Source organism: Tursiops truncatus, chromosome 3 (assembly GCF_011762595.2).
Source record: "Tursiops truncatus isolate mTurTru1 chromosome 3, mTurTru1.mat.Y, whole genome shotgun sequence".
Lineage (NCBI taxonomy): Eukaryota > Metazoa > Chordata > Mammalia > Artiodactyla > Delphinidae > Tursiops > Tursiops truncatus.
In genome coordinates this window covers 91,403,594-91,415,624 of record NC_047036.1, presented here as the reverse complement: position 1 = coordinate 91,415,624, position 12,031 = coordinate 91,403,594, and the positions used below count along the sequence as shown (strand labels likewise).

The window sequence follows — 12,031 nt, the reverse complement described above, 5'->3', positions numbered from 1 at the left end:
CTATAATTTTTTATAATTAATGAATTATGCAAAATTTCTATATCTACAAATGGATCATTTCATTTCATTTAACTGTATGGATGTACTATTAATTCATTTAACCAGTTACCAGTTGACGGACCCTGCAGGGTTTTTTCTTTTAATAACTTTTATTTATAACCAAAAATGCTGCAGTAAATGTCCTTATGCAGCTCTCTTATTCGTGGTGAAGATTTCCTAGGATGGATGCTTAGAACTGCTAGAGTATCATTTTTCATTTTGACAAGAAACTGTCAAAGCCTCCTTTAAAAAGGCTATTCCAATTTATAGCATTACCACCACACATCCATTTCCCAATATATTCACCAATACCAGATATCCTCAACCTTTTGAATACCTGCCAATGTAATGAGCAAAATATGGTATTTCACTATTTTAACTCACATTTCCCAGACCACTGACTACTCATATTTTCTTCTCTTCTGTGAAATGTCTATTTATAACCTTTGTTCATTTTTCTCCTTTTCTTCTTACTTGTAAATGTTTTTATATATTCTGGATATTAATCCCTTATCTGGTGTAAGTGTTCTAAATACATCCTCCTAGTCTGTCATGATTTTATCTTTGCTTATACTGCCCACTGTCATATAGAAATTTCTGTCTTGTTTCTATACCTCCAAGTTAAAAAACATTCTCCTATACTTTTTCTAAAACAGAGGTTTTGGCATAGAAGTCCTGCCTTGTGAGGCACTAAGGAGAACAGCTAGGGACTAAGTAGCGAGGGCAGTTCCTCCTCAAGCCCTCCTGCTCCAACCCCTAGAGCTATGAATTCCAACTTAGGAGCACCTGCTTCTAGTGCTGCTGGGGGAGCAAAGGGTGACACCTGCACCTGAAGAGCTGTTTAGTGGGGTAAGGGAATCAACTGTGGCTCTTCTGCTGCCTGGGGTTCCCCACCCTAGGACTCACACACCCCTACCCTGAGCTTATGGACTAGCATGGATCAGGGTGTGGCCTCCTCCATTCTAACACCCGATGGAACAGCTGATACTCCTGGAGGAGAAGGAACTTACAGGCCAAAATAACAAGGTATTTGAAAAGTACAACCAGTTCAAAACAGAGACAGCACAATCAACTACAGATTCTATCAGCAGCAGAAATTTTAGAAGTGAATGACCAAGAATTTAAAAACAGCTATACTAAAAGAAATACAGAGACATGAAAGAAGAACAAGAAAACATAGGGAAGAGCCAAGCAAAACTACTAGGTATGAAAAATACAACAACTGAAATAACACAATGTATGGCATAAACAGCAGAATGGAACAAAACTGAAAATTGGAAGATCGGATTGAGAAAATCTCCCAGAAAGAAGGAAAATACAAATAAATATGTTTGAAAAATAGGTAAGGCCAGAGGAAAAGAAAAAATATATCCATAATTAGCAAGAATTAAAAATCAAGGTAATATCAACGTAGTGGCGGCTGCGGGGAAGGAGACCAAAGGATGACAGAGCTTCCGCTATCTAATTTCCTGTAACTACATTTCTTCAGATAGAAAATTTAAAAAGCAAGTAAATAGAAATGTAGACATTAGGACAAATTAAAATAACAAGGACACTCAAAATAGGCCTAAATATAGAAATAAGGAAACAATTATTGATTCCGGGGAAACTAAAAAACTGCAGCAACACTGCATGTACATTATATATATACTATATGGCCCAACTAAACAGTGCTTAACAAGTCATAATAATAAAAGCGGTGAAGCCCTATCTAACCAAAATTATCCCTGAGGAAGATGAGGACATCTTTTATTACTATCAAGCCTGCATGTGTGGCAGGGAGGAAGGAGGAAAGAAAGCCAAATCCTTATCTTCCGGTGGGAATCAAGGGCTAATGTGTAGGGACTTCCCTTGGTGGTCCAGTGGTTAAAACTCTGTGCTCCCAATGCAGGGGGCCCAGGTTCTATCCCTTGTCAGGAAACTAGATCCCGCAGATATGCCACAACTAAGACCTGGCGCAGCCAAATAAATAAATAAAAGAGCTAACGTGTAAAACATAAAAATTAAAAGGTAACTAAACAAGGATATTATTTAGAAACAGAGGTAAATGACAAAATAATCTGTCATAAATGAAGGGACAGCGGTTGCTTTTAAGGAAAGGCAATATAAGGGGCAGGAGTGTAGATCATCAAAACTCTTCCAGAGCTATTTGAGTCTTTAAACTATGTCATGTGTAACCCTTACTAAAGCAAATACTTAAGAGTATGAGGGAAAAGAAGAGGACCCAGAATTCATAAGAGCTGGACTCACCACCCTCGGCAGCTTGGGAAGTCTGGGTCAGTGAACCTGAGGAACTATTTACAACCTATGCAACTAACCAGAAGCAAGCCTCTTCCACGGAAGACACCTGAGGAATCAACTGAAGACAGTCTGTCCCATTTAGAGAAAAAGAACCAACCACTCTATCAAAAGATGCAAACTTTTCATTATCATGTGCCTTGGAGGCCAAGGCTGGAGGTGATACAGGTGCCATTAGGGACGAGTTCAACGTCCTACTCCCTTTCCTCACACAGTAGTAGCCGAGGAGAGTTCTCTGGCAAACAACGCTTGGCAGGGCTGATCCCAGACTACTGCACCTGCCAGAGTTATTAAAATGACTTCCTCAGAGAGCCCGTTTCACGTCTGCTTTTTCCAAACCGATTAAGAAATAAGTATTTTTTTCCAGAAATAATGACTCCAGCACACCACTGTGAGTGACTGATGACCTGGTAAAATTTGCAATGTTGACGCATCAAACACAGACAACAGAGCATGAAGAGAGGATCTTGGCAAAGAGCAATGCTTGTGCTAGTTCACGGTATTTCCATCTTTTATTACTATCAAACACATTGTAAAGACACAATTGCTTTGGCTGTTTCCAAGATAATATACAAAATAAGTTAGACATGTTGAATCCTGTCTTCCTGTTTATTAATCTAAGGCAGAGCCACAGATGTCCAACATTCAAGCATCTGTTCCTATTCCTTGTATAGAGGTCCTGAGATGGAGTTTATTTCAGGGGTAGGACGCAAAGCAAAAACACAGATGGAAGAAAATGGCAGTTCAGGAAAGCCAACGTACCTTCAGCATGTAGTAGAAGGGGAACCATGACAGGAAGAGGTCAGAGAAGAATTCGGCAATGCTGAACACACCATACACTACCCAGTAGGTCAGCCACTGGGTATCATCTTCTTTGTTTGGACTCTCTATCGCTTTAATTCTGAAAGGCAATACAAAACCAAGTGTATCATGTAGTAAGATCTCAATGAGACATTTTCAAACATACTTTCACAGCTGCCCTCCAACACCAACTGAGAAACTCAGGCAAATGTATGCATCATGTCACTAGATGCAAAAGTACAACATGAAAACAGGCAGCAATGTAGAGATGTCAGGACAAGCCTTTATAACTACCTGTTACCAGTTCTCTGGTTACCAGAGAAACCAGCACCAGTTGTCCCCTGGATCTCTACTCTGCTTGAGTCTCCACCAAGGCTCCAGGAAATACCACCAATGACTGGGAACTAGAGTAATCCCCACTCTCAAGTGGGGTCCTGCCACTAGGGATATATCAATAATTCACTCATGTAACTCAGTTCTTATGCACTTTTAATAACTGAAGTACATCATGGTGAGGAGGCATTCCATAAAAGACCTTCTGGAACATAGTTTAGGCACTGTCCAAAGTTCACAACACACTTCATTACAAAGAGGTGAAAACAAACATCATGGTGTCCATTTGGTTTCGACTGACATTATGTGATCCTCAGGCTGTGACCTTTCCTCCTCTTATCAGTTAATATGACTTTCTCAGTATCAACTACTGCTTAAACAAAATTTACTCTGTAAATGAATAGAACTAAATTTAAAATAACCTTCTTTTACTTCTGAATCACAGGAATTTCTTCCAGTCCTGGGAATCCTTTCATTCTAAACCTCAATTCCATAATCTTTTATCCTATCCTAATACATGCCTGGATACTTATTGTAACTGAGCTGGACTACAACAGTAAACTAGAAGAAACCTGAATCTTGTTTAGCCTATGCGATGGGTTAACTATTAAAAATACATTGGCTACTTGGTAACACGGGTTCACCAAAGAGACAGGCTGATGAATCATGCTGAGTCATCCCCTAAGAAAGCCTCTGAATTAATTGGAAGTAGCTGTGTGTGTAGGTGTGAGTGCCTGCATGAGTGTTTTAAGAAGATGACTGAGCAGGGAAAAGTTATAGCTGAATGAGATGACTGCTAATGAGGAAAAGGAGAGGAGGGAGTGATTAAATGAATGCTGCTTTGAACGTCAAGAATAAACACAGAATCATAAAATGAATTGAAGGCAGCTAATTATAAAATAATGGCTTCTCACATGTGGACTGTGTTTGTGTTTTAGCTTTCCTCAGGTAGAAGCTAGCTGATGTAATAGAAGGCCAAAGGAAAAGCGTAGGCAAGCATGTGAACCAAAGAACTAAAAAATGTATACCCTTTACACGTAAGGTTTTTTTCCCCTCTGCGCTTTATTTGGTATAGAATATGGTTTACCTATTTATATTTAAGTGGATTTTTAAAGTTATCATTACGGTAAAAACTTGTTTCTTACACATCCATCCTGGGCAGAGGGGATACATAGTTATATTTCACTTAAGGTCTTAGTTTTGGGAACCAAAGCAGTCCATGACTAAACAGCAAACACACATCCACACACAAATTCAACTGAAACAGACATTTATGAAACCACTGATATTTTCAATTCCATTCTATGTCATTATTATTTTTTTATTGAAGTATAGTTGATTTACAATGTTGTGTTAGTTTCTGGTGTATAGCGAAGTGATTCAGTTATATATATGTGTATGTATATATACTTTTTAATATTCATTTCCATTATAATTTATTATAAGACATTGAATGTAGTTCCCTGTGCTATACAGTAGGACCTTGTTGTTGTTTATCTATTTTATATATAATAGTTTGTATCTGCTAATCCCAAACTCCTAATTTATCCCTCCCCACCCCCACTACCCCTTGGCAACCACAAGTCTGTTCTCTATGTCTGTGTGTCTGTTTCTGTTTTGTAGATAAGTTCATCTGTGTCATATTTTAGATTCCACATATAAGTGATATCATATGGTATTTGTCTTTCTCTGTCTGACTTCACTTAGTATGATAATCTCTAGGTCCATCCATGTTGCTGAAAATGGCATTGTTTCGTTCTTTTTTATGGCTGAGTAATATTCCATTGTGTATATATAGATATATGTAGATAGATAGATAGATAGATATACACAGACACACACCACATCTTCTTTATCCATTCATCTGTTGATGGATATTTAAGTTGCTTCCATGCTTTGGCTATTGTGAATAGTGCTGCTATGAACACTGGGATATGCATATCTTTTCCAATTATAGTTTTATCTGGATATATGCCCAAGAGTGGGATGGCTGGATCATATGGCAACTCTATTTTTAGTTTTTTGAGGAATCTCCACACTGTTTTCCATAGTGGCTGCACAATTTACACTCCCACCAACAGTGTAGGAGGGTTCCCTTTTCTCCATACCCTCTCCAGCATTTGTTATTTGTGGACTTTTTAATGATGGCCATCCTGACTGGTATGAGATGGTACCTCATTGTAATTTTGATTTGCGTTTCTCTAATAATTAATAATGTTGAGTATCTTTTCATGTACCTAGTGGCCATCTGTATGTCTTCTTTGGAGAAATGTCTATATAAGGTTCTGCCCATTTTTAATTGGGTTGTTTGTTTTTTTGTTATTGAGTTGTATGAGCTGTTTGTATATTTGGGAAATTAATCCCTTGTCAGTCGTATTGTCTGCAAATATTTTCTCCCATTCTTTATTCTATCTTTTCATTTTGCTGATGGTTTCCTTTGCTGTGCAAAAGCTTATAAGTTTGATTAGGTCCCATTTGGGTTTTTTTGCTTTAATATTGCCTTGGAAAACTGTTATGTCATTATTATTATTTTTATTTATTTATTTTATTTATTTTTGGCTGTGTTGTGTCTTCGTTTCTGTGCGAAGGCTTTCTCTAGTTGTGGCAAGCGGGGGCCACTCTTCATCGCGGTGCGTGGGCCTCTCACTATCGCAGCCTCTCTTGTTGCGGAGCACAGGCTCCAGACGCGCAGGCTCAGTAGTTGTGGCTCACGGGCCTAGTTGCTCCGTGGCATATGGGATCCTCCCAGACCAGGGCTCGAACCTGTGTCCCCTGCATTAGCAGGCAGATTCTCAACCACTGCGCCACCAGGGAAGCCCTGTTATGTCATTATTTTTAAGATGTTAGTCAAGATCCACAGATTCAAAAACAGAAAAACTAACAGTTCAAGTTCAGTCTCTCAAGGAATAAGCTCCCTAACTTATCAACAATATGAATTCAGAAGTTTCCATGCTGATACACTTGGAACACTCTATAGTAACACTGAAAAGGAGGAAGAACTCAAAATTGAGCACACATATTGAACACAACTTTGTAGAAAAGCAAGGCCTGGGAAAAAAGATAGGAAAAGATCACAGAGTCTCATTAAGGTAAAGAGAATTTTTAAATAGAACTTCTATTATTGAAGCAGTTAATTACTGTTTTAATTAAAAATACCACAATGTTCATTTTTTAAAATGTGTCTACATGTCATAACATCATAAGCTAGTCAGAACAAGAAAGAACACAGAAGATAGTCTAACCCACTCAGTGTACAGTTGAGGAACCTAAGACTCAAAGAGGTAAGAAGAAAAGCGCTTAATACCGGGATTTCCTGAACGCTATTTACGTATATACTGTCTTGTCCAAATGCGTGGATGCAAAATTGTGATTTATAAGCAAAATATATATTTGGTCATTCCAAAGACCAAAATATAGTTCTCCTATATATTTGGTCTTCATCCAGGTTCCTGCACAGCTCCCCAAACCCTTGCAATTTCTTAAGTGTTGAGAGGGATAAAGGTGTCTTTTGTTATGTTAATGAGGTGATTTTTATAAAGCACATAAGGAGGGGAGCTGGACATCCCTGGAGCCAACTATGTGATTAGAGGGCTGGAACTTTCAGTCCCATCGCTGACCTCTGGGGAGGGGAAGGGGCTGGAGGTTAAATCGATCACCAACGGCCAATGATTTAGTCAGTCATGACTATGTAATGAAGCCTCCATAAAACCCCAAAGGACAGCTTTTTGTCCCTTTTCAGAGAGCTTCCATGTTGGGGAACCACAATGCTTCCTTGTGCTACTCATGCTGGACCGCAAACTCCATGAGGACAAAAGTTCCTTTGTTTGGGACCTCGCCTATGTATCTCTTCATCTGGCTATCGATTTGTTTCCTTTTATAATATATTGGTAATCTAGTGAGTAAACGGTTTTCCTGAGTTCTGTGAGCCATTCTAATTGAACCTGAAGAGGGGGACGTCGGGACCTCTGATTTATAGCCAGTTGGTCAGAAGCACAGGTTAACAACCCAGGCTTGTTACTGGTGTCTGAAGTGGAAGGCAGTCTTGTTGGACTGAGCCCTTTACCTGTGCAATTTGATTCTATCTCCGGGTAGAAGGTGACAGAACTGAGTTGAACTCTCAGACTCTCTGCTGGCATCTGAGAATTGCTTGTTGGTGTGGAGAAGCCTTCGAATTTGGCCCTCTGCACATGGGTGATTCTTTGACAATGTGCTCTACTGCCATGTACCTATGCTAAATGGTATTTCAACTCGCGTATCAGAATGAGGATGTATCAACTTTTCAGGCAACACAGGGGATTCAAGAAATCCTAAGATGCGGTCTCTATCCTTAGGTCATGTGTAGTTTTTGGTCTTTAGCCAAAGTGGCAAAGCTAAAGAATGGGAAGGGTAGGAACCTAATAATTATTTAATATAACCTTCAGAATAGCCCTATGGAATAGGTAACGTTATTCTCATTTTTGAGAGGAAGAAACTGAGGCTTAGGGAAGAAAAATAACGTTGCAGGGCACCCAGCTGCAACAGCAGAGACTGGGTTTACACCCAAGACTAACTCCAACAAAGCCTGTGTCTGTTTCTCTATCCCAAGCTGTTTTCCTAATTGGGAGAACCACTCACTACCCGACTGCACAGCACTTAGCAAAGTGTCTGGTGCTAAGTGGGCAGCTACTAAATATTTATTGCATAAATATAAATACAAAAGGAGGTCATAATCTTACTTTTGGAAGGAACCAGAGTTCTCTGTTGGAGAAAATCAAGGCTTAGAAAGGTTAACTTGGGCACAGAGCAAACACGAGAAAAGGTCATAGTCTCAACATCCAGATTCCTAAAGGACCATTCCACCCTCCATCCTGCTTCCTTGAGGTGGGGGGATCATTAGAAGTGAACAGGATGGGACTTCCCTGGTGGCTCAGTGGTTAAGAATCCACCTGCCAATGCAGGGGATATGGGTTCGAGCCCTGCTCCAGGAAGATCCCACATGCCATGGAGCAACTAAGCCCGTGCACCACAACTACTGAGGCTGCACTCTAGAGCCCGTGAGCCACAACTACTGAAGCTTGAGCGCCTACAGCCCATGCTCTGCAACAAGAGAAGCCACTACAATGAGAAGCCTGCGCACCGCAAGGAAGAGTAGCCCCCGCTCGCTCCAACTAGAGGAAGCCCACGCACAGCAATGAAGACCCAACACAGCCAAAAATAAATAAATTAATTAATCATTTAAAAAAAGTGAACAGGATGGTATTCTGAGTTGGTGCCCCAACCCCCGGGCCGTGGACTGGGTACCAGTCCGTGGCCTGTTAGGAACCGCACCACACAGTTGGAGGGGAGCAGCAGGTGAGCGACTGAAGCTTCATCTTCTGCTCCCCATCACTCCCTGTCGCTCACATTACCGCTCGAACCATCCCCCGCCCCGTCCATGGAAAAACTGTCTTCCACGAAACCAGTCCCTGGTGCCAAAAAGGTTGGGCTGGTTCTCAAACTTAGATGATGATCCACATCCACCTTGGGAACTTTTCAAAACTATACACGCCCAGGTCCTTCTTCAGATCTAGTGACTCAAACTCTACCATGTACAGCACAGGTATGTGCTTTTAGAAACATATGCAGGCGATCCTAACACACAGCCAAGTTTCAGAATCACTAGCTACAAGTTCCAGTTTCAGTACCACTTCGTCATGTCATTTCTAGGACAGAAAATCAAAATGATTGATTTGGGTCCCATCAGCTATAGCCAGAGGGGAGGCCACCCCTTTCCAGCAATGAATGAGAAGCCAAGAGAGAAGAAAAGCTCAATCCTAGAGGAGCTCTGAAACTGTCCCAACGGCAGCTGACAGCAATTCCACCACTCTCTCCAAAGTCCTGGGCCACTATCTCTCTAGTGCCACCTCGTCTTCAAATGGCAGGTGTCAGCAGTGACCTTGGGCTCAGAACTACTCCCAGGGGTTTGGGAAGGACACATTCACAAAAGACGGGCACCATGGTCTTACATTGCTCTCTGCCCAATGTTACTGCCACATTCTCACCACTGGCCCAAAGCCTGGCCACCTAAGCCCAGAGCTGTGGCTCCTTATTCTCTCCTGAGCCACCTGCCATGTTCTAGAGGCAGAGCTTCACCTCCCTCAAGCAGGTGGCAAAAGGAAGCAAGGCCTGGGTGAGCAGGAGATGGGCCTAGGGTGAGGAAGATGGTTGGCAATATTATGGGAGCAGCTAGCAGTTCTAAAAATTCACTGAGCAAATTAGAAATTGTAGAATGTTGAACTGGAAGATATCTTAAAGAACTAGTTCAAATTCCACATTTTATAGACACAAAAAATGAAGTTCAAAGAAGAAAGAGTGATATTAAAATGAATTTCAACTCAAACTAAAAGATTATAGAAAAAAACGATTATAGAAGCATGTGTTTACACATTTTTTTAAGGGCAGAATGGACTGTTTAAATAAATTTAGGTATATCCATACAATGAAATATTCTGAAGCCTTTGAAAAGGACAGTAACAGGAAAAGATGTCCAAGATATAGTTTTGTGTCAAAAGAGATCACTAATTTTGTGTTTAAAAGAAAAAAGAAAGATATATTTGCATGTGTTTACAGACCAAGAATGGTATTCAGAAATATATATTTCAAGTTGTATACAGTTAATCCTGAGTATTGGGATTGTAGAATTTTACTTTTTTAAGATCTTTACAATGAGTATGTGTTATTTTTTTAATTAAGGTACAGCCGGTGTACAATATTATATAAGTTACAAGTGTACAGTACAGAGATTCACAATTTTTAAAGGTTATATGCCATTTATAGTTATTATAAAATATTGGCTATATTCCTTGTGCTGTACAATATATTCTTATAGCTTATTTTATACCTAACAGTTTGTACCTCTTAATCCCCTACCCCTATATTGCCCCACCCCCCGTCCCTGTCCCCACTGGTAGCCACTAGTTTATTCTCTGTGAGTCTGCTCTCATGTACTATTTTTTTTTTTAATTTAAGTACAGTTGATTTACAATGTTGTGTTTGTTTCAGGTGTACAGCAAAGTGAATCAGTTATACATATATAGCATGTACTACTTTAAATAATGAAAGTGAGGAAAAATATTTGTTTGGAAGGAAAAAAAACCACAGGGCACCAGACTTTTTTTTTTTATTTGGTACGCGGGCCTCTCACCGCCGCGGCCTCTCCCGCCGCGGAGCACAGGCTCCGGACGCGCAGGCCCAGCAGCCATGGCCCACAGGCCCAGCCGCTCCTTGGCACGTGGGATCCTCCCGAACTGGGGCACGAACCCGCATCCCCTGCATCGGCAGGCGGACTCCCAACCACTGCGCCACCAGGGAAGCCCAGGGCACCAGACTTTATACAACTACTTTCTCCTATGAGACTAGGTCTCTCTTTAGGGCTTTGTTAAAAACACACACTGGGCTTCCTTGGTGGTGCAGTGGTTGAGAATCTGTCTGCTAATGCAGGGGACATGGGTTCGAGGCCCGGTCTGGGAGGATCCCACATGCGGCGGAGCAACTAGTCCCATGAGCCACAACTACTGAGCCTGCGCGTCTGGAGCCTGTGCTCTGCAACAAGAGAGGCCTCGACAGTGAGAGGCCCACGCACCGCGATGAAGAGTGGCCCCCGCTTGCCACAACTAGAGAAAGCCCTCGCACAGAAATGAAGACGCAACATAGCAAAAATAAATAAATAAATAAATAAACTCCTACCCCCAACATCTTCTTTAAAAAAAAAACAAAAAAAAACACACTAAAGTGAACATCAGACACATTTATTTAATTTCTCTCTTGAGGAAACAGCTCGTGATTTTCTAACAAACAAACCTCTCTAACAATGATCAGACACAATCTATTGTGTTTTAGGGCATTAAAAGGGCTTCAATACACACAGAAAGGCACAGAGGGAGAAAAGAAAGTCACACGGCCCATCACATGCAATTGACTCATTCTGATTTCCTCCTTAAACAAAGCAAACTATCAAAAAATTATTAATTACACTGAACTATGAAAGAGCCAGGCTTTTCCCTTCATTTCTTCCCAGTGCTCACCTGGCTTTACATCATTTCACCATTCTTGGCTTGCAGCTTTGTATCCTGGTTCTACCACTTACTAGGTATTGGTTGGCCGAAAAGGTCATTTGGTTTTAAGTAGACACATTTTTCATTTTCACCAAGAACTTTATTGAACAACGTATTCATCAACCGAATGAACCTTTTGGCCAACCCAATACGTGACCGTGGGCAAGTTATTCTGGGCCTCAGTGTGCTCATCTGTCAAGTAGAGATGATAAACCTCACTGTGTTGCTGTGAAGATTAACTTAGTTGATACATGTTAAGCACTTAAACAGGGTAAGCACTCAGAAATATTACATTAGGTAGTAACTATAATATGGTGGTGATAGTTTATTATTATCATAGAGAGGCAAGAGATTAAAAAGAAAAGAGCAATAAGAACACTCCAGTCCTTCTGGCTAAGTAGAATGGGTAAAGGATTAACAGCATCGTTAATAAGGCTAAAGGATGATTAGGGGAATTACTCATGAATTGTACCTCACTCTCCAAATCC

At 40.7% G+C, this 12,031-nt stretch overlaps 1 protein-coding gene across 1 annotated transcript in view; it reads right to left on the bottom strand.

The window, feature by feature from the left end:
* REEP5 (receptor accessory protein 5) overlaps positions 1-12,031 on the bottom strand; it is a 41,183-nt gene that overhangs the window by 12,078 nt on the left and 17,074 nt on the right. Inside the window, exon 3 of the mRNA XM_019940824.3 lies at positions 3,100-3,238. Within this exon, the coding sequence (XP_019796383.1) occupies positions 3,100-3,238 (139 nt within the window). The remainder of the gene's footprint in view (positions 1-3,099; positions 3,239-12,031) is intronic.